General features: G+C 42.3%; 1 protein-coding gene across 1 annotated transcript; it reads right to left on the reverse strand.

The window, feature by feature from the left end:
• Window positions 1–1,851: 1,851 nt before the first annotated feature.
• Window positions 1,852–19,038, reverse strand: LAPTM4A (lysosomal protein transmembrane 4 alpha). Its single transcript, XM_083495753.1, has 7 exons — window positions 18,703–19,038; window positions 9,200–9,320; window positions 7,880–7,956; window positions 7,667–7,789; window positions 6,581–6,676; window positions 5,326–5,424; window positions 1,852–2,626 (listed from the first exon to the last, which is right to left on the reverse strand). Exons 1-7 carry the CDS (start codon window positions 18,799–18,801, stop codon window positions 2,552–2,554), a joined length of 690 nt encoding a protein of 229 aa, XP_083351879.1. The 5' UTR covers window positions 18,802–19,038; the 3' UTR covers window positions 1,852–2,551.
• Window positions 19,039–23,497: the final 4,459 nt, after the last annotated feature.

Here is a 23,497-nt window from a genome sequence, read left to right on the forward strand (position 1 = left end):
GCCAAATTAGACATTAACCAGATCTATATTGGGGATGGGATTCAGCTAAGGAGTCCCATCACCTGCATAAGGGCTTCCCCCCCTCTAATCCCCTAGGCCTCTTGAAATTGGCTTGGGGGGTAGGGGTTGGGAGAACCTCCATAATAGTATGTAGGGGGGAAGGAGGTAGGGTTGTTCTATCTAGCAAACCAAAAATGCTTCCTTAATGGAATGATCACCTTAGTGCAACACTGTATTCCTCCCAAGGTCTTCTTCAAAGCAGCTAAGGGATATTGGATTGGGACCATAACAGCGAAGTGGGAGCTTATCTCTCCTTCCATCCAGACCAGGCTTTGAGATGGGACTTTTGTCAGCCACCCAGCTCTCTCCTGGGATCCTCTCCCAAAGGACAGTTGGTGGTAGGCGGGGAAAATCTCTGGAGTAGGCTCAGAGTAGTCTTTACCCATGTTCCCACTCTCTCCAAGGGTGGACACGTCTATTGAAGGTGCTTCCCCAAGCATGCCCTAACATCTAGAGCAGGGATGACCAACTCCCAACAGACTGTCACAGTATACTGTCTACTCACAGTATAAAAAAACTGGAGATGATCTACCCACTGGGCCAAAGTTGTTGAGATTTTTTTAGGAAGACTTGGGGGGGGGGGGGAGATCACTGAGGAGCCAAAGATCTACCAGGAAGAACACCCTGAGATCTGACTGCCTTTTAACAATTCAACCCAAGCAGGAGACGGTCCTTATAACCCAACCCCCTCTTGAAGAATGGTGCCCACCTCACAATCCCAGCCAACGCTCATATGCAATTTTAATGTGACTCGAGAGACATAGGAAGCACATGCACAGACAGAAAATGGGAAACCCAACGCCTTGACTTCAAAGTGTGTAAAGCAAGTATTGCTAAAATTAGCAGTCCATGTTTTTAATACATAGTTAAAGCATATTCTGCAAAATATTACATCTGCCATCACCCCACAGCCAAACATATTGCCGTATTGGGCTGAATATAAGCCACACCTTCCCCCCAAATTCCAACTGTGAAAGTGCGGCTTACAATTTGTGACCTTACAAAAATTGGCCTTCACAATATCGCTGCTGAAACAGACATACTGTAAAACGGAATGGGTGTGAGTGCCTGTGGAATTTTAAGGGAGCAGCTTAAATGCAGGTATTGTCTCCCCCCCCCCCCTTGAATTTTAAAGATGCGGCTTATATTCGGGGCAATACAGTACAGTAGTACCTTGGGTTACATACACTCCAGGTTACAGACTCCGCTAACCCAGAAATATTACCCCGGGTTAAGAACTTTGCTTCAGGATGAGAACAGAAATCATGCTACGGCAGCGGGAGGCCCCATTAGCTAAAGTGGTGCTTCAGATTAAGAACAGTTTCAGGTTAAGAATGGACCTCCAGAACGAATTAAGTACTTAACCCGAGGTACCACTGTATTTAAAACTGCAATGGTAGCTTTATTTTTTACTTTCTCTTTCTCTCTCTGTATCTCAAACACACACACACACACACACACACACACACACAGTGAGATAGAGAATCCAAGCTATGCCTTCAGATAAACAGAACATGAGATACTACTGAACTCTCAGTCTCCTATGTCAACCCACAGCTAATAACATTTGTCTCTGGCTCCAATGGTGAAATAGACTTAGCACTGGCACAAAAGAAAAGAGATATGAAATCAACTTCTTATACCACCGCAATGAAAAATGAATGTATATTCTCTGGTAATTGTTTTTGCTTGAAGCTACAGGACTGATTTCAAAGTATGAGTTTTATTTTAGCAGACAAAAAAAATCAAGAATTATTTTAATGAACACAACAAATGAAATACACCACTGGATTATTTTTTTAACAAGATTTTATTAAACATCATTTATAAACAAAGATGGAAATGCACACAGATTGGAAGCATGCAACTGACACAAATGTAATTTCTTGCTGCACTTTTGCTGCATTCACAGCATATAGGAAAAACTTCAAATTAGTGCCAGCTTTAGGCTTCCTGAACATACTGTTTCAAGGCATTGAATAACAATAAAGAAAGGTAAGAGAAAGTGCAAGTAAATATATATATACATATGCGTGTGTATATATATATATATCGTATACCACATCTGAACTTCCCACTACAATATAAATGAAGAAGAAAAACACAAGCTGTTATCTTGCCAACTGATCAGATTGTCCTTCAGAACTAATCCATATTTGTAAAATGCCTGATCATGTGAACACCTACGTCCAATACTAATCCTTATTTATCAAATTAAATGAAAACGTAAATGCATATGAATGAAGTTATATACAAATATAGAGGTACTTGCAGAATTAAACCCTAAGGCATAACTGTAAAATGATTGAGATGATCAATGAAATTAAAAACTACTGGCAAGGGGATGATTTTCATATGGATTTTAGTAAAGTTATATCAAATGCCTCTCAACCATGTAGCTTTGCACCTAAAGCCCTGAATATTAAAGCAGTCTGGCAATATAAAAAAGTGAAGCTGGTACGGGTGCTCAACCACACGTTTTCAGTTGTCTTCAGGCAGGTATGTAAGGAGGTGGAGGTTCCTTCTCTGGCATCTTTACTGCCATTTCATAGGTTGGCAGGACATACTATAGAAGGGAAACACAGATTTTAAATATAATATATATGAGGAAGTTGAGAAATCAATTTTAGATATTCTTGAGAAAGTTTCACTGCTATGTGTTTTTAATAAATAATAATAATAATAATAATAATAATAATATTATTTTATTTATACCCCACCCTCCCCAGCCAAGGCCAGGCTCAAGGAGGCTAACAAGCAATAATAAAAACAAGTTGAATGAATACAACTTAAAAACAAGATTAAAATACAACATTATAACATTAAAATGCAGCCTCATCACAGGAGGAGAAAGGAAAAAAGAAAGAGGGGGAGGGAATCAAATTGACTCCAAGCCAAAGGCCAGGCAGAACAACTCTGTCTTACAGGCCCTGCAGAAAGAAATCAGATCGTGCAGGGCCCTGGTCTCATGAGGCAGAGCGTTCTACCAGGCGGGAGCCAGTGTTGAAAAAGCCCTGGCTCTGGCTGAGGCTAATCTAACTTCCTTAAGCCAGGGACCTCTAGGGTGTTGCTATTTATGAACCTTAAGGTCCTCTGTGGGACATACCGGGAGAGGCGGTCCCGTAGGTACGAGGGTCCTAGGCAGTGAAAAGCTTTAAAGGTCAAAACCAGCATCTTAAATCTGACCCTGTACTCCACCGGGAGCCAGTGCAGCTGAAAAAGCACTGGGTGAATATGCTCCCATGGCAGAGACCCCGTGAGGAGCCTCGCTGCAGCATTCTGCACCCGCTGGAGTTTCTGGGACAGCTTCACGGGCAGCGAATTACAGTAGTCAAGCCTGGAGGTGACAGTCGCATGGATCACTGTGGCCAGGTCGGGGCAGAAAAGGTAAGGGACCAACTGCTTGGTGCAGCGAAGGTGGAAAAATGTTGCCTTGGCTGTTGCTGTAACCTGCGCCTCCATGGAAAGGGAGGCGTCAAGGATTACACCCAAACTCTTAATGGAAAGCAATGGCACTAATTGGGCCCCCGCAAGAGAAGGGAGTTGGTTCCTCATCCCCATACCATCCCGACCCAGCCAGAGGACCTCTGTCTTCGAAAGACAGGCCACAGAACAAAGTGGCTTATTGCTGAACAGTGTGTCAAGATACCCGCGGTTAACAGTTCGACAATAAATCCACAGATTCAGAATATCTTTATGCTTAACACAAACATTTTGGATGAAGCTATCACTTTGTGTCTCCTGGTCATGCAAGTACCTGGCTGGTGTTACGAGTGGACTTGCAAAGAACTCCTTCGCCCAATGTTGAAAGATTGCAAATTAGCATAAAATGAAAACTGCTCACATTTTGTGCTACTACTTTATCACAGAAATCAAAGAAAGTATGTTGCTTGGGGGTGACTACTCCACCTCAAGAGTGACAGCATAAATAATAGTTAAGAGAAAAATGTGATTTCGGAGACATCCCTCCTGAAAAGTTCACTTTCCTTTAGAATCACACACTCACAAAGATAAATACTAAAAAATTTTTTTCCCTATTTCACTTCATGTAAGCATTTGTTGTTCTGTTATAACATACATTACAGCAGATGCTTACACATGGAAACCCATTACAGCTATTGCAAGAATTGTACTGCTTTAGTAATAGATACAATTTGAAACTGCTACTAATTTAATCATTTGTCAGATGTATTCAGGCCATAAATGATGAGTGGAATTTTGAAACTTCTTAAGATTCCAGAAAAATTCATTGATCTGGAGTTGCCAAACGTTTTTCATTTGCTTCACTGTTTCTCAATGTTAAGAGTAGCTGTGGCCTTGCCATAAAATGTTTGCAGTGGCTGTTTGTGCATCAGGCTAGCCCAAATCATGGCATAGCAAAACTCTGACCATGTGGGCTCCTGGATAGGAACTTGCAGCTGTTTTGCTCCTCATTGAAATACTCTCTTCAAGCTCATGGGTAAAGTTCTCTCCACACTAACCACAAGCTGTAACCAAGACCACCACTTGGTTGAAACTCACAGCTTGCCTGGAGAAAGCTTAACCAGAAACCCATCTTTGAATAACACACTAAGTCAAGCCTTAGCTCAAATCAGCATGGTGTTGTAGCGAAAAGGTCCAGGGAAGAGTACAGCAGTTGCAATCTCCTTTCTGGGAGCTTGTATGTTTACATAGTCCCAGGCTTGGCTAACCCGAATATGCAAACTAGGCCATTATATAACATTTGCCTTAATACACTGCTGTCAGTTTGGTACCAAAGCTTGTAGCTATCGGATTTTTCATGTTGTTGCATTTTGCATCCAGACACTAATGCTTGATGGAAGAATGCTAATTTGGCACTTGTAAAAAATGAAGTTGGTTCAAAGCATAGGTAGACAAACTAAGGCCCGGGGGCCGGATCCAGCCCAATCGCCTTCACAATCCGGCCCATGGATGGTCTGGGAATCAGCTTGTTTTTACATGAGTAGAATGTGTCCTTTTATTTAAAATGCATTTCTGGGTTATTTGTGGGGCCTGCCTGGTGTTTTTACATGAGTAGAATGTGTGCTTTTATTTCAAATGCATTTCTGGGTTATTTGTGGGGCAAAGGAATTCATCCTTTTTTTTCAAAATATAGTCCAGCCCCCCCCCCAAGGTCTGAGGGACAGTGGACCGATCCCCTGCTGAAAAAGTTTGCTGACCTCCGGTTCAAAGACATATAATATCATCAGCCCTGTCACTCAAAATTATAACTGGCAGCTTATTTTGGTCTTGTCAAGATTTTACCTGTGGAGGTGCTTCAAATGCAGGGTACACTGCGATCTCAGGCAAGTTTCTGTTGCAAATGTATTTATAGCAATTCCACACACAGTTAATTAGGTAGGCCTGCAAGAGGACAAACAAAAATTTAAAATAATAAATAGCAGATTTGTGAATTACATTTCTAGGAAGACCATACATACATACATACATACATACATACATACCATTTAGCAGACATGCTATGTAAGCTTATTTAGTTGTTTATTCCAGCACAAAGTAAGTGCTATCATTTTCTAAGGAACTGAAGGCTGCTATAGCTAAAACTACAGCACAAACACCTTGTTGTCACTGAGCCAGCACTTCTATTGCATCAAATTAAAATACCTTCATTTTAGCTGGATAGCATGCCAACATCAGCATAATGTATATGGAGAACAAAACAAAGCACAGAGGAATGTAAACTTCAGAATTGCAGGGGAGATGGAATTTAATTGTTTCAACAGTTCCTAACTGTGATTGTGTACTCTTTATGCTTAAAAAGACAGGTCCAGTGCACCAAACAGAAAACTTTTAGACTAGATTCTGAAACTGCTATGAAAGGAGCTGAAATTACCAAACTGAAGTAGTAAAGGGATGGTGTTGAGTGCATCCATTATCTCATGCCTCTCTGAGCGGAAAAGCTTCATGCAACAGACCTCCACACCTGTCCCCAAGCTAATTTGTAGGCAGAAAATTAAAAAGACAGGCCAGTAACCCCTGATGCATGCCACTGTCTAGAAAGTGTGGACCCTTTCCTGGATGATGGAACAAAGAGGAAAGCAGTATTAACTAGGTAACCTGGTGCTGCAAAGAGGCTGCCTTCTAATTGTTAGAAGTGGGTGGGAAATCTTTAGCCTGTATACTTAATTATGTCTTCCAGGTTCCTGAACTTAGTCCACCAGGGCATTTAGGCAAACTATACCTGCCTGCCGTATGACTATCACATAAAACCAGGCATGAAAATCGATTATCTCCAATCTAAGCACATAGTTTTATACTGTATGGATGCCATGTACTTGCAATGTATAGTTCAGAAAAAAATATGTGTCTAAAACACAGGGAACCTCAAGTACTTCAAAAAATGTTCTTTTAGCTAACAAGGGAATTAGCACACTAATCTCTACTTGCTATAAACCCTGTTTACTTAGCCATAAGTTAAACACTTGAAGAAGGCTAGAGAGAAAATTCAGCAACTCTAGTGTTCCCTAAAAGATGCAATGTATAGTATCCAAAAACTGACCTTCAAGATGATCACCAAGGCAAAAAACACCAGAACAGTGAACAGAAGACAGCTTGAATCGAGGGAAAGGAGGTCATCTTTGTACGGAAACTCTGGCTAATGTAGGAAATAGAAATGTTTTAAATATAGACCAGGATAATGTTATTCAACAACTTCAAAAGCTATCTTTTGTACTTAAACTATGTTTCCTAAGCTCTACTTTATTTGTAAAGAAAATTAGATGAAATGAAAACAGTTTCATAGAGTATCCATTTAGCTTGTGACAGATACACCTCTGCTTTGGAACCACAGAAGGCAGGCCCATACAAGTCTCCTGACGTATTTAAATATGACACAGATCCATTCTAGGAAGCAAGGAGGAAGTCATTAGGATGTTCCATTAGCATGGATTCCAAGGCCAACACACAAAGATTTTCCTCAAAAGTTTCAGAAGGGAGGAATACACCAGTCATAACCAAAAGACCTTGTTCTTTTAAAAATGAGTTAAAGTTATAATGACATTCAACCAAGCTGCAATTTTCATCCACTGAAATATAGCTAGTAAATATATTTTAACCAATATGATATAAGAGAGAACACCTGCTGTTAAACAAACAGATGTAGAAATTTTCTTTAGAAATACAGAAGTCAGGATACAAACATACTGGGCATGTATGGAAGTCACTGTAAGAATGAGCCACAGCAAGCCACTCCCTTATTTCCCTCTGCTCCTCTGACACAGCCACGAGTTTGGAAGTTTTTGCTTCCAATGTTTATTAACCAGTTTAGCATCAAGTCTACATTGCAAACAAGCCAGCTTCATAACCCATGATCTAAAGCCAGCTTGTTTCAAACACACACAGTGTTAATTTTTATACTACAAGCTGGAGTAATTATAAATTAGACATGAAAGCTCCCAAACTGCTCATTGTGGCCAAGGGGGAGAAGGAGGGGGAGCACATAAGCCCAAGGCTCTCTGCAGCTCATTCTCACCATGCGAACTCAGCCTTTATCTGCATATCAAACTCTGATAAAGCATCCCCTTCATCAGGAAAATAATAAATTTGTCTCCGTATCAGAATACACCATTTACATTTAGACACTTACCAGCTGATCCAGGTAGTCCTTTATTCTTGGTAAGTATGTCAAAGAACTTATAGCCACCAGACAGCTGAGAACAAAGTCAAAGAGCTGGTAACAGAAGAATGGAATCAGCCAGCCAACTCGATGCTAAAAGGGCAAAACAGGAAGAATTCATTAATTCTGAAGTGAATCGAATCGAGAAAAGTTTAGTGCTGAAAACCATTCATATATACTTACAGCAATTGCTCCATACACCATCATAGCACTTATTGTGAACATGAGGAGCGAGATAGCAAAGAGAACACATGCATTTTCTGGTGGGAGAAAAACACCAAGAGTCATTTTTAACAATAAAAGTACATCAAGGATTTATATTTGTTGTAGCTGCTTTTTAAACCACTATTTTAAATATACAATATGATGAAGAATTTCTATCACATAAAGGGGATACTGCAGCGCACTGACAATCTAGCAGTATGTAGGCATAAAAGTTAATATAGAGGCATAATGGAGCCCACCTCTAAGCTACCAGAACACTCTACATCTTTGACAAATTTTAACACTCATGAATTTTTCACCACAATGAATTATTTTATCTATTTTAGGAAAGCTGGTTGCAAGGGGAGAAGCTAGTTTAACAAAGCATATTCCTTAAGAATACTTCATTTTCTTTTTATGTTCTCTATAGTTTCACCGTTGTTATACAGCTTTGCAATACTATTCTGCTGAGCATCTCAATGTCATTTCTTAGGGAGGGAGCACCTTGACTTCTGCTCTGGATTTTAGAGCAGCTGTCTTTCAACCTTTTCAGACCCATGGCCCACCTTTGACCCAAACATGCATTTGGAGACCCATTTCTTAATCTTTTACAATATAACTGCATAGCGGCAGTGCTCTTGTTGTGGCCCACCATGGATCAGGCCATGGTTCACTAGCGAGTCCAGACCCACCAGTTGAAGCCCAACTGAGTTTCAGTCTGCATTTCCTGCTTATCAATTTTTTGACCAAGTCAGCTTGACTCTACACAAATAGAGTAAGATACTGTTTACTATCACTTGAGATAGAAGATACTTTGCCATGTTTTATTTGTCTGAAGAAAGTTGGAAAACAGGATGCTAGGCAACACTTAGTCACAAGCATAATTCTTAGCTGAAAAAGGCATTAGTTAAGTTTCTTCTGCCTCCAACTGATGGAGTGTGTTGTTTTCTATACAGATCTTCCATGAACATTTTTCTGTTCTAAGATGAGAGGTCAGTGTGAACAGACCTCCTGTATATAGGACTTGCAGAGTGGTGAGGGATCTTCTAATCAATCATCTTCTCACCAAAGAGAAACATGGACATGTTTCCCCATGTTGTCTGGCATATGCAGAAAAGAGGAGAAATTACTGAAAGCCACAAATTATGGCTTGGCAAGCTAAGTGAAGTGTTTGATCCCTGATTAATGTACCTCACAAATGAATTTTAAAACACATTTTCATATGGAATTATGTACTCTGAAAAACACACAACACACTATATCAAAAATCATTGCTCTCCAGAAAATATATATACCTACCAGCCACCCTCTCAGAGGGATAGTAGCTACCAATGATTTCAGATTGGATATCCACTGTTGGCACAGTATTAGGGTGAGTAACTTCAACAGTCAGCAAAATGCCCATCAACAGATTCACTACCTGCAAAAAAACAAAACAAAAGCTACTACATGAGAACGGGGGAAAGCAAAATACTGAACTACAAACCACTTATATAGCAAAGCTTTCTCAGTATATTTACTCAAAACCCCAAAAAGTTCAACAAGGAATGCTCCCTAATAAGCACATTTGTGTCTGAAGTTTCCACTTGTCATATCTGGTGAGATTTCAGCGACTCTTTTCCCTGTCTAAAATCTGGCAGGTCTGATAAGCTGGGGGACAGAAGATACAAAAGTTAAAAAACGGCAGACCGCCTGCTTACATTAGATAAGTTTCTTTCAACCATATTGAAGATATCAAAACAACTCTAATTTGCCATTCAGAACTAGAACAGCCAGTGGTGAGTAGCGGACCCCCTTTTTTCTTTTTGTTCTACTTCCTGCTCCATGACACCCACAAGAAATCAAGCAAAGGGTTGCATTCAATTGGGCAGAGGCCACTGTTGGCCCTCACCTCACCTCAGTATTTACTCTGGTTTCCACTCCTTAACTTGTATCTGTCGTCCCCCCCCCCCCCGTTTTCTACAACATACTGTATTTTTCGCCCCATTAGACGCACTGCCCCATAGGACGCACCTAGTTTTTATGGGGGGGGGGAATAAAGAAAAATAATTATTTCCCCCCCAGGCGCGGGGCTGGCGCGGGGGAAGCCCGAGCTTCCCCCGACCCCAGCCCCCAGAACAGCCTGCTATCCGCAAGCCTAGGGAGCCGCACCGTCTCCCCAGGCTTGCGGAGAGCTGCGTGAAGCCCGGGAGCACTCTTCACTGCGCCCCAGGCTTCGGAATGCAGGCAGCTCTGCGCAACCCTTCGGAGCCCGCCACGGCTTCGAGCCGGTCTCCCAAGGGTTGCGCAGAGCTTCCTGAAGCCTGGAGAGCGAGAGGGGTCAGTGCGCACCGACCCCTCTCGCTCTCCAGGGTTCAGCGAAAGCCTGCATTCGCCCCATAGGACACACACACATTTCCCCTTCATTTCTGGAGGGGGGAAAGTGCGTCCTATAGGGCGAAAAATACGGTAAGCACTTAAGAAGCTCCACATTTTTAGCTTTGCATGTCAAGACTGCGGCTACCTGGAACAGGGTGAGCAAGCTTGAGATAGTTAAAGGGGGGAGTGGGCTTAATTCATCCATTTAGGGCATGGAAGCCTCAGACTAAAAAAGGAAAAGAAGATATGGTCTTCCTACTTCCACTTGTTCCTCCTGCACTGCAGGGAGTTGGACTAGGTGACCCTTCGGACCCCTTCCAACTCTACAATTCTATGCTTCTTTCATCAACAAATGTGACCCATCCCCTTCTTTTGCTCTCGGCATCATTTCTATGGGACTGTGCCAGTCCTTGAGGTCTCTAAGGGACTTAACGAGGCTTTTAAAGGAAAGGAATGTAAAAGTAGAAAGGACAGAGGAGATTCAGAAGCTGCTGTTCCAGAATATGTTCTGCTGTCAAGCACAGCAGAGCCCATGCTTTCTAGTTATCGATGAAGAGAGAGTTTTAAGTTTCACAGAGGATAAGATTACCTTCCAATGACTATTTGCCATGATGGCTATATACTACCTGCCACTGTCAGAGGCAGTATACCTCTGCATGCCAGTTGCTGGAAATCACAAGAGGGGAGTGTGTTGTCAGTGTTTGAAATTAGTTAGGCTCCAGGCGCATTTTGCACCTGGCTGTTGATTACTTGCAACCAAGTGAAGATACCTGGGTGCAAGGGCGCCTGACATCTCTACCATTATGAGGTACATGCCTGGGGATCTAGACTGTTTTCACACACTAAATGCAGCATCATGTAGAATTCTATCAGTTATATTTTATCTGTACAACTGGAATGAATTTCTGGAACCAAGATGCTTTTTCTGTGCAGCCTGAGCAGGAGCAGTCACCATTAAGAAGAAGAGGTTGAAATAGGCCAATATACAGGTGGACTGTCCTTGGGATCAAGGGACTTTTCTTCTTTAAATTCTCAATGTTCTTAACCTAGCTCAAGGTTTTCATCTGGACTGGCCAGATGTTTATCTGAGAATTAATCAGTCAGTCCATCATCTGAAAAATAAGACTTTAAAGCAGTCTTGCCCAAAAAATGGCAACTAGACATTCCGTTTTGGCGACTGCAACTCTGGTTTAAGGAGCCATTTAATTTCTAACTTATATATCTGAGTTTCTTACACTGTGTTGCACTCTGGTCCTGCTTGCAGGTTTTCTGTAAGCATCTTGTTAGGTACTGTAATAACAAAATACTGGACTAGACAGGCCACTGGCCTGATCTAGTAGTGCTTATGTTCTCCCAACAAACTACTAATTATGTTACATGACCTCCACAAGATCTTGAGAGTGAACATTCAACTCTCCATTATTTTGCCTATCCAAATGGCTACTGAGACACAACACAAAGTGAAAGCAGAGAAATCTGGAGAGCAAACCACTGCAAGAAGGAAACTTGATGAGAAACTGTGTGACAATCCCACAGATCAAGTTGTCATGCAAATCACCCTTGCGGAGACAAGTGGCAAGGTTGCTAACTAAGGTTGCTAAAAGGAACAACTTGTATGAGTAATAACACTTAATGAAACACAAGCGACTCTTGTTACACGTAACTGAGCTATTAATATATATTGATGCTGTGATGAGACCTTTCTAACTCCTGAGAACTTTTCTAAACATTAAGATACCAAGCTGTAGGTATAAAAGCCTGAGCTAAGGAAGGCAGAGGCGGTACCACCTGTGTTGTACAAAGGATACGAAATGTCCGTACACTCCTACAGAAACACTGTGTTACAAACTTAAATGTTATATTTTAAGTCTGGTCCCCCAAAAGAAGCACTGGCCATAGTTCTGGTTATGGGGGGGGGGGGGACCAGTGCAACTCTCCCAAAAATGTTTGAAACTCCCATTGTTCTAGGCACATTTTGCAACACAGAATTTCATTAGTGCAAGCAGTTTCTGAGCTCTGGGATCAGTACTGAGTCTAAGATTTCAGATTCAAACTGCAGAGTGGAAGGAAAAGAGGAGCTTTTTCTGGTTCCCAGCTACTTTCTGAAGACTGGAGAAGAGACTCTCTTAAAAATATTAGGGGGGTGAGCAAGGGAAGGGCTAGGCTATGTGAAAAACGAACATAATATTTTTAGCTGCAGCTCGTTCATTTCCAGCTTTGTATTCTTGTTATAAAAAAGCACGTCCAGACATTCCGTTGCTGTGCCCCTAACCTATGTTTAAGGTGCCATTTAACTCCTAGCTTTCATAGCTCAGTTTCTAACACAGTCTCCAAAAACACCAAACTTTGGAACACTAAATTCAAGGCCATGGATTGAATTTAAGATGTGAAGATGCACTAGACACACCAAATGTTTTTAATCTCAGCAAGAAATATCTTCATCTTCCATTCCCCCTCCCGACACATTCCCTACGGATTAAGTGAAAACATCACCAACTTTTTGAGGTCTTTGGGCACATCAGCAAACTGGAGAAACTCATGGGCACCATATCACATTTTGCAACCAAGCAATATTGATGACATTAGAATGCCTGTATCAAGACTAATTTCAAACAGGGTGGGGATGTCCTGCAGGCAGAAAAGAAGACCCCCTGAAAGCAAATGGGTGCCCATGGGCATTACACCGACAACCACAATGTAGAGTTTCTCTCTCTGTTGACTTCAGATCATATTTACGTACAGGAGGCATTGAGTCAATATAAAATATTCACTTTGCAAAACTGCTAACGATTTTTAAACAATTTAAGGACCAGTATTTCCACCACCTAAAAATTGTTCTGTAACATAAAAGGTCATGTTTTCCCACCTAAATGGCTGTTTCAACAAATTCTTATGCTGTCTTCAGTCTCCCAAACTGGTATTAAAAAACGTTCCCCCCACCTTATAACAAATATCACCAATGCAACATATTTAGTTTAAAATGAAATCAGCAAGATTGACTCCCAAATAACAGAAGCCACACTGGGAAGCCTCTCTCAAGCTTTTTCAGTTTATTACAACAGTTAAGCAATTTAGGTACAGCATTCTGTATCTGACAATTGTGATACTATTATACCCTGCTCATCTCTCTTAATGATCACCATCAATGAATATTTTAGAAATACAAACTTCACGGTATTCTATTCACCAAAGAGGTGGGTTTTGTAACAGGAATTTACATTCACTGCAAAATGAGCTACCATATTTTTTGCACCATAACACTCACTTTTTTCCTCCTAGAAAGTAAGGGGAAATGTCTGTGCGTGTTATGGAGGAAATGCCTACGGGTGGCATGCCTACAGATTTTCCTCCTCTAAAAACTACGTGCGTGTTATGGTCGAGTGCGTGTCATAGAGCGAAAAATATGGTATATATCTAGGAAAGGCTGAATATGAACGTGGACAGTTGGAAAAATATAAAGAGCAATAATTTGGCTCTAAATCTTCCTATCAGTCCAATGCAGTAGTAAAAAGCTTTACATTTACTTAAAATATTTCAAAGGATTTGGATGGTTTGACAATCTACTCTTTCCACCTAAGAAAATATGAATATGGCATGTGTTTAATATTTTGTAAATTATTTTTTCAGGGAGCATGAATTAAAAATTTAAACTGCACAGACAAATCCCCAATGTGATTGTTTTAAAGTATTCTAGCTTAATATTGCTCACATACCAAATCTGAGAAAGCATACCATCAAGGAGGGGTGGAAATCAAATGGCAGCAATTGAACAGAATTGAGACATGCTTTTATAAAATGAACCACAACGCTTTCCTTTAAGTTTGCAAAAGAGGATTTTGTTTGGCTAATCTTAATAGGTTTGTTATAATCCGCAACACAAACAGAAAACAAAAGTGCCTCATGAATAGACAGGCATTATGTAATAATTTGTGTTCCAAGCAGCCAGTGAACTTTTCCCTATTATAATCTTACCAAAGAACAGAGACTGAAATGCACTTTGCCTTGCATTTAATAAGTGTTTTTCTAGGTTAAAACAGAGGAACACAGGCTCACCGTACCAAAAAGGGTTTATAGGAGCTGGTCAACTTACTGGTGAAATATGATCAAACACTGGTCAAGGGTTGCATCCAGTGCTACTCAAGTGGATTTCCACTTGAACAGTAGGATTTCCCCTTCCCTTCCGGCTCTTCCAAAATCTGCCCATAATGGTCCTGACTGCAAGTGACAGAGGAAAGGGCAGTTCCATTGTGCACATGGAACCTTGTTGCACGAGCAAAACTGCAGTCTTACACACAACCCTCAGTTTTAAAAAGCATTTATTTAGCACAACTACAATTAAAGACTTATGCTAGTTATGAAAACTCAAGGTGTGGCCCAATCCTACTCAGAAATCATATAATGTTCAACTGGGCTTACTTCTAAGTAAATGTGAATAGGATTGGATCCCTAGATAATTGCAAAAATATTGCAATTCTAAAATTAATGCAATGTATATGCCCCATTAACAATGTTATGCATTATATAAGTATGTGACTATATGCATTATATAAGTATGTGACTATATATGTGGAAAAATATCTGGATAAAAATCTCTATAATTACATACCTCCCTCAACTGAGTATTGATCTGTCTTATTCATCAAGATCCCAACTTAAAACTACACTCTGTAGTTTTAAAGTAAACAAAAACAGCTGTAGGAAAGGTCATGCACCTACAGTTTTGTTGAAAAGTGTTTGAATATCTCAGTAATATAATGTATCCACACACACTTGGTTACATTTTTAATTTTACTACGTACTGTAATGCAACCAATGTAAATTATGTGAATAAAAAGAGGTGGAATGCGAGCTCTGCCAAGATTGCCAAAGAGAACAAAGCTAGTTGCTGGTGGCTATAAACAGGATTTTGTTTAAGCCAAACATCAGATTAAAGGAGAATAACATTCCATGAAACTGCATATTTCAGGATGGCTGTGCCTATTTGCCTACAGGCACCCTGATCTGGACAGGGAGTAAGACCTTTTGTCACATACAGTATTGAGAAAAATCCTTGCAATTCAAAGGATATCTGCAAGCAACATAGTAATTGGTCACGTAGCAAAGAGCTAAGGAGCTTGTATGAGCTTTGAGGACACAGCTACTTTCTGGGAAAAAAGTTTCTGCAGCATTCCAAGAAGCCATATGAAGCCTCATCATCTTCCTGCTCTATCACCTTCTCTGTACTATTATCTCTCGTTTCCCCTCCAGTTTCAGGATGCATTTAAGACAGAAACTTCAAGTCAATGTATTTTTAATTTCCTTACTATAGTATCTAAAGTTTTAACTTCCCAAGTACTTTCCCCAGAATTTTCTCCAAAACCACCAAGTCACACAAAAGCTATTTTTGAAAGAAGACATTTTGGATACATACTTTACTTAAAACACATTTCTCAGGCATTTAACACCATTTCTAAATTTGAAGTTTGTAAGTTCACAATGTCCTATTAACAATCAGCTAGAGAACACATTAAATATCCTACACAGTCCATAAGGCCACTATACGGTTGCAATATAAATACCAATAGTTCCCATTGTTTTAACTTAAGCAGATCAGCAAGCTGAAAGAAACTGCATCTCAAATTTTCCTACAGTTTACTTTAGTTCATAGAATCTGAAGGAGCTGACATCTCCTTCCACAGAAGAACACTCAATGGAACTGCAACTCTATCACACCAGTTTTGTTAGTGCTATGTTGCCATCCACCTGTCTCGAGACAATGCCAACATGCATGTCCTGAATTTCTATTTATTTCAACAGTGCATAGTTTTGTGTGCATAGGCTTAACTTTTACAGCCTACAGCAGAGGTGGCTGAGCTGTGGTGCTCCAGATGTTGTGGAATTCCAACTACCATTAGCTCTAGCCAGCATGACCAAAGATAAATATTGTACCCCAGTAAAACCTGAAGGCCAAACGTCAGCTAATCCTTGTTAATCTGAACCCTACTATGCCAGAACAACTACAGCAAACTTCAAACCTACAATGCAGCAGCCATGGTTGGTCAAAATGGATGAAATGTACAACTGTCATTTCTGTGCAAGATTCTGCTACACTACAGCATAGGGTGGGGTGGGGCTTGCCCCTGCTGTAAAGTCTCAGAAAGAAGCAAGATGATTATTTTCTGCTTCTTTAAAAAATCCTACCCATGCCAGGCTCAAGGGAAGGGCAAGGAATTGAAAGATTTAAAAAGTAACTCTCCAGTGTTAAGCACATTTATGAACCCTAGCTAATGAGATGCTATGCCAGAAACGCCTTCTCTAACTACTGCTGTGTGGGAAGTGTCCTATTGACCCAATATTCCCTCCCACCTAGTACAAAGATGCAATCTCTTCCTGCTGAAGGGAAGAGACAAAACAAACAGCATCGTAAGGGTGACTGGTCACCCTCACCATGGAAAGGACAACTGACTGCATGCCAACACTTCCCTGAGTACCAGCAGCTGAAAACATCAAAAATAGAAAATCTTGTGAAGACAGGCAAGTGATACAAAGTGGTGTTGAAAACTCATGGAAGTCACACCCCAACCCCCTCCATGCTAACTAGTGCAAGAGTTTGACCTACAAAAAAACACTAGCTGCTAAGTGACTTCCCCACTTCCTTATAGAAGTGGAAACTAATGTTACATATATTATGAACTTTGTAGCAAGTTTCACAAGAAGCAGTGAATTAATTTCTATTTCAATTAAAATTGCGCTCACAACTACAACCTTGCAATTTGCTGTTTCAAAGCCACAATGCTGTCTCAGTCAGCATTTTCTCCATAGTATTAAAGTTCCAATTGTCTGGTTTTATTAACTCTTTTAGTAACATCCTCCACTAGCATCTGAAAATAAAGAATGAACTCAGCTGTTGTTTGGAGTCTGGAAACTAGTAGCTAATTCATTCTGCCCATAGGATCTATATTTTATGGGAAGGTGTACTATGAACCTTCAGAAGAATTCTCACCACTATCATCAAAAACTGAAACTCCCAGAATTCTCTATGGAAGAGTGGCAATTTTAGAACAAGAAGATGACTGGATTTTATGAAAAATAATTCTCAAGAGGAAATGGTAATTAAGCATATTATAAACTATTTTTTTAGTGTTTCTTCTCTCCTGTCCATCACTGCAGAAACTATAGGACCAGAAACAGACTGAGTAGTCAGTATGGAAAGGGATTAATCCAGTATGGATTAAGAACGAATGCTTAGCACTCAGAGCCCACTCTACTTTGTGCAATTGGCAAAAGGGGCATGTAGCAGGGAAGAATCCTAAGGAGAAGCACAAACCAATTGTCTCACACAAACCTTGCTCTCTTTCCGACACTACTTCCATGAGTGTAAAGATTTCACAGGTGAGAGGGTGTCGTTTTATTTATTTACTACATTTATATACCACCTTTCTCTTCTGAGGAGCTCAGAAATGGGGGTTCTCCTTCTCCCCATTTCATCCTCACAACAACCCTGTGAGGTAGGTTCAGTTGAAAGAGATGGTAACTGGCCAAAGGTCAGCCAGTGAGCTTCCTGGCTAAGCAGGGATTCAAATCCTGGTCTCCCATATCATGGACCAACACTCTTAACCATTGCACACCACACTGGCTCTCACCTTGGATTAGGATCTGGGAGGTAAAAGTAAAGGGACCCCTGACCATTAGGTCCAGTCGTGACCGACTCTGGGGTTGCAGCGCTCATCTCACTTTATTGGCTGAAGGAGCCGGCGTACAGCTCGGTCCGGGTCATGGGGTCAGCATGACTAAGCCACTTCTGGCGAACCAGAGCAGCACACGGAAACGCCGTTTACCTTCCCGCTGGAGCGGTACCTATTTATCTACTTGCACTTTGACGTGCTTTCGAACTGCTAGGTTGACAGGAGCAGGGAGCAACGGGAGCTCATGCCGTCAAGAGGATTTGAACCGCCAACCTTCTGATCGGTAAGTCCTGGTTTAACCCAGAGCGCCACACGCGTCCCTTAGGATCTGGGAGACCAGAGTTCAAATCCTCACTCAGGCGGAGAGCTACCTACGTCACCTTGAGCTACTTGGCAGAAAAACTGGGAACACACAGCAACAAGTGCGCAGCTGCAGGGTTGCTTTCAAAAGGCTTTGCAGCGAGGAAGTTAAGCCTTCGCAGGCAGGAATGCCTAAGGAAGACCAACCGCAGGCGGCCAATCCAGTCTCCTTCCGGGATCGCCGCTCTCCCAGGTCTTACGTATTTGCTGGCAAAGTTCTGGAAAACACTCCGGGGGGGGGGCAACGCGCATGCGCGGCCGCTCCACGGGGCACGTCAGCGCCCGAGGAAAAAAGGGACGTTGTACGGCGGGACTGTGCGCACGCGCAATAAAGGCTCCCCATCACCCAGAACGTCACCTCACAACCCCTCCGAACGGACAAAAGCGGCCCTTTCCCCTTAACAGCGAGAACTTCCTTACCATGTACCAAGTGCCCAGGATGATAGTGCCGGTGCGGACATGGCAGCAGCCGCAGCAGCGGGTGCTGTAGAGCCGGTCGCGGGCCCGCTTGAACGTCATGGCGGTGTGGCTAATGGCGCCGGCCCGCTTCGCTCGCCTCGGAACGGAACGCTGAAGGCGCTGAGGAGGTCCCCGAAAAGCGTCCCTACGCGTCCGGATAAACCAATCAGCAAGCGGATCAGGAAGTGAAGGGCTTCCTTTATCAAGCTCGCAGGGCGGGACTACGGCGCGCTATTGGCAGGCGAGCCGGCCACTCACGAGGCTCCCGGCGGCTATGCAGCCCCGCCCACCGACGCCTCACGGCGATACTCGGGAAAAAGAAAGAGGCTGGGTCTCGTGGCCGCGGGGGGGGGGGAGGAAGGGGGATCGGCTTATGCGATTGGTCGCGGCCGGGATGTGGGCAGGCGCGCGCTTCGGCCGTTGGCGCTGCCAGCCTGCCCGCGTTTACCTCAGAGTTAAGCCCCGCCCTCACGCTGTCGGTTGGATTAGTGGCGTTGGAGGATGTTGAGAGGTTTTGCGACCTTGACGTGAGGAGAGGAATCTGCTTTAGATTCCCCAGGAGTTAGTCGCTTTGGGTTGCCCTGCGACTGACAAATCTAGTCAATAAATGAAAGATAAAACAGCAAACCGTTAAAAGCACAAACAAACAAACGGAGACGATAAAGCAGTTGGTTGGTTCCTTGCATTGCAGGGGGCTGGACTAGATGACCCGCCTTGGGACCTGACTGACATTCTTTGGGAAGTTTATTTCTTTATGGGCTCCAACCATCATCAACAACAGGGGGTGAGGCGGAAGCGGCTGCCTGTCCCTGTCCATTTTTGGTACAAATATACACTAAGCGGGAAGGAGGCAGCAGGGAGAAACCTGTGTGCATCCTTCATAGTAAACCATTCTCAATCCCCGGCCCCCTGCACACACACAAAAGAAGTTAAAATACTACTAAAGTAGGATACAGTGGTACCTCAGGTTACATACGCTTCAGGTTACAGACTCCACTAATCCAAAAATAGTACCTAGGCTTAATAACTTTGCTTCAGGATGAGAACAGAAATCGCACAGCGGCTGTAGGAGGCCCCATTAGCTAAAGTGGTGCTTCAGATTAAGAACAGTTTCAGGTTAAGAACGGACCTCCAGAACGAATTAAGTACTTAACCCGAGGTACCACTGAACTGGCAAAATTAGGCAACGCAGATGGAATGGGTGTGACGCTTGTTGGCGCAAGAAACCCACTTTCTCCCCCCAGCCCTACAAAAAAGAAAGCCACTTGTATGTGTGCCTTTTTTTGATGGAGAAATGCAGGGGGCCTAGCACTTGCTTTCTATGTGATGTCGTATAGAACCTTGCAGAGTGTATAAGTTCTGTGAAAACTTAATGCCAGCAGATCCTAGGGTGTCTGAAATTGTCTCCTAGGCACCACTGCAGGTGCCAGTGTCCTGCCTCCTTGCCACCCAGCCTACTCAACAAATTCATTAAGCAAGTGGCTGGCATAACATTTCTAACTTTCATTGCTAGCTGCGCTTTGGTGACTTTTAACAGCAACCTGCAGTAAACGAAACTACTTCCCTTTCCCCCATTGCTTGATCGCTAAGAATTCGCCTTGAAAATTCTACATTTATTCAGTGATAACTCCCCTCCCAGGGAAATTTACATAAGCTTTTAAAACCATGCTTTTATACTCTAATCATACATTTTAAGACAGCTTCATTGAAACAGCTGCTAAGTTTTTTCAAGGACATTACATCAATGTGCCTACAATGTGGCACACAGAGAGACTGAAAGTTAACAAGAGAAATCCCTGAATCACAGTAGGCCAAAGTTTAATCGTGCAAGAGCGGCACGCAGGAAGCAAGGTCAATAAACAGTTCAAAGTCATAACATAAGGCGACAGGAAAACCAAGGGCCAAAAACAGTCTGAAATCTAAAACGGGGTGGGGGGTCAGGGAAAACTCGGTACCAGCAGTTTTTGATACAGATGAGGTACGAGTATGCAGATATCGATAAAGGGGCCAAGGGTGCCAGCAGAAAATGGCTAACAAAAACAAACAAACACAAATGTGAGTACTGTCTGGGTACTAAAGAACTGGTGCAAAGATAATGTCATAGCATGCTTGGACTAGAACTGAAGGCTATTAGATCTGAGCCTTCAGAACACAGCTGCAAGTCATCCATTTTGCTTGCATATTTGATATACTAGCTTACTTGGAAGTATTCATCTACTCCTGAGGAATCCTTCAGGCAGTCACTTTGGCATTTTGCAGCTATCTGAGCCAGCCCTTGCACTCCTTAGGGGGTCAGCCTCTGCCTCTGTCCCTGACATGGGGGCAACTTGTGCTTTGAGGGGTAATGTTGAATTGTTGCTTCCCCTGAGGCTGCAGATCTCCTTCTTGTGCGCCTTCAACACAAGCTGCTCCTCTGTGGTATTTTACTCTGTGCACTCCAGGTCATCCTCCAAAAGGGATTTCTCTAGTGAGCATCTGCACCATATATGTAAAGGACATGGCTTCCGCGAAATAATCCTGAGAACTGTAGTTTGTTAAGGATGCCAGGCTTGCAGCTCTGTGATGGAGGAAACCACAGCTCCTACAGGGAAGCCATGCGTTTTAAATGTGCGTTGAGTCTGCTCACAATGTGACAAAGTACTCGTAAACCCAGAAAGGTAGCCTCTATCTGAAAAGGAAAGTGCTACTTTGGCCTGGAGAGGCAAGGAGATCGTCTCTATTACATTACCTCTGGTATTGCACATTCAAGCAAGATGAATTGCAACGCCTGTAAATCCACTGACTGCTGCCTCTGCCTCGTTTCACTTCTCAAATTTTTGCCATCCTCTCTTGTCGATTACACATTAAACAAAAGAGTGTCACACTCCTCCTGGAAGGGCTAAGCCAGATATGGTCACCTAATGTCACTGCTTTGTTGCCCCTCCCCACAATAACCAACCCCACTGAGTCAAGAGGAAATATTTATTCAGCTGAATATTAATTTCTACCTTCATTTGTTGTATCAGGAAAAGGCATGCTAACAGGGTACGTACTCTCAGACTTGCACCTCTTTAAAGTAACTTTTAATGCCAACATTTAGTCTGTTACCCCCTTGAGGCAGGGGGCCTGTCCCTCTCTGTAAAAAGAAAAAAGCCATTTGTACGTATCTACAAATAGGTAGATAATTAATAGCAAAAAGTTAAACTAGCAGCCTGGGTGTTTTGATGGCCCAACTCCCCAAGTTTGTTACTGGACAGAGATGAATGAGCTGAGGCAGAATTCCAGTGAAAGCAAAGCTGATCTTTTATTATCTGTTGCAACAAAGTCCCTCCCCTCCCCGCCCCCCTCAGGAGGTGAAGGACCCAAAACAAAGAAAAAACCACTCTCTTGAAAGGTTTGCATTTTTGGCATGAAGGAGGATATCCTCTTCTGCAGGGTCACTTGGGATATTTGTCATGGTTACATCAGATACCTTTTTACCTTTTTTTTTTTACATACTAAGTGAAGTCAGGCAGACTGGGGTGTCACATTCCTGAAGATCAGCACGTTTTCACACAGTTCCAGACAGACTTTACACAAAGTATTGACACTGGAAATAAGAGTTTCTTGGGGTAGTCTACGTGATAACAGCCGTGCTCAGCAGGATGCAGAGATTTCTTTTATGTAGGGTACCTGAGCAAACAGGGACAACCTTCTAGGGCTATTAACACAATAGTGTTTGCAGATTCTGGAAGAGGAACTCCTTTAGGCACTTCCCTGATGGGCAGCCTGCCTACATGACCCTAGGCTTTAGGGATTATGGAAGACCCAAAGTTTCCCACAATGCAATATCACACCCACACCCACACACTATAGGCTCAAGAATCATACATTTACAAGTGATCTTATACATACAGTGGTACCTCGGCTTACATACGCTTCAGGTTACAGACTCCACTAACCCAGAAATAGTGCTTCAGGTTAAGAACTTTGCTTCAGGATGAGAACAGAAATTGTGCTCCGGCGGCACGGCAGCAGCAGGAGGCCTCATTAGCTAAAGTGGTGCTTCAGGTTAAGAACAGTTTCAGGTTACGAACGGACCTCCGGAACGAATTAAGTACTTAACCCAAGGTACCACTGTAGTTCCATAGAGAAATTTAGGTTTTCTTTGTTTTAACAGGCTAGAGTGAAAGTTTCTGGCTTAAATGTTGAAGAAAGATGAGAGCATATCTAGGTTGGTGCTTTGGAGTAACATAAGGATACTGTACATTTATTTCATGTGCATCCTGGGGAATTGTGGTGAGGCCCACAACAGATGTATAGAGAAGGGAAAAGCGGGGTGTGATGCAATGGGCATTTTTCTGGTAAAACTCACATCTCAGCTGCTTCATGAGTCAAGCATTTTACCAGCCTGTGTTTCAAAACTGTCCTGGGCTGATGCGTAAATGCTTGGAAGTTAAAACACTTTCTTTTCATGTATTAAAGAGATATACATCAAAATCACCATGTAAGTGCTATTGCTATACCTTCTATTTTTTTGCAGCCCCCCCCCCAACTTATAAAGTTAGCACCCTGTCATTCAAAACCTCTGTAAATGAGATTTTGGTGTTTCACACAGTCATTTGTGACTTCTCTCCCTACTGTGGGCAGACATACCTTTAAAGTTTTTTTTGGTACAGTTTCCCACAGTGAATGTTTTTCCTTGTTTGCAACTAGCAGTTGGCTGAGTCACTGGTAAGATCAAGTATTACTATTCCACAGGGTTCAGTTACAGAACTATGTGTTGAAATCCTGCTGA

The sequence above is a fragment of the Podarcis liolepis genome (assembly GCF_965112155.1).
Source record: "Podarcis liolepis genome assembly, chromosome: 3".
Taxonomy (NCBI): domain Eukaryota; kingdom Metazoa; phylum Chordata; class Lepidosauria; order Squamata; family Lacertidae; genus Podarcis; species Podarcis liolepis.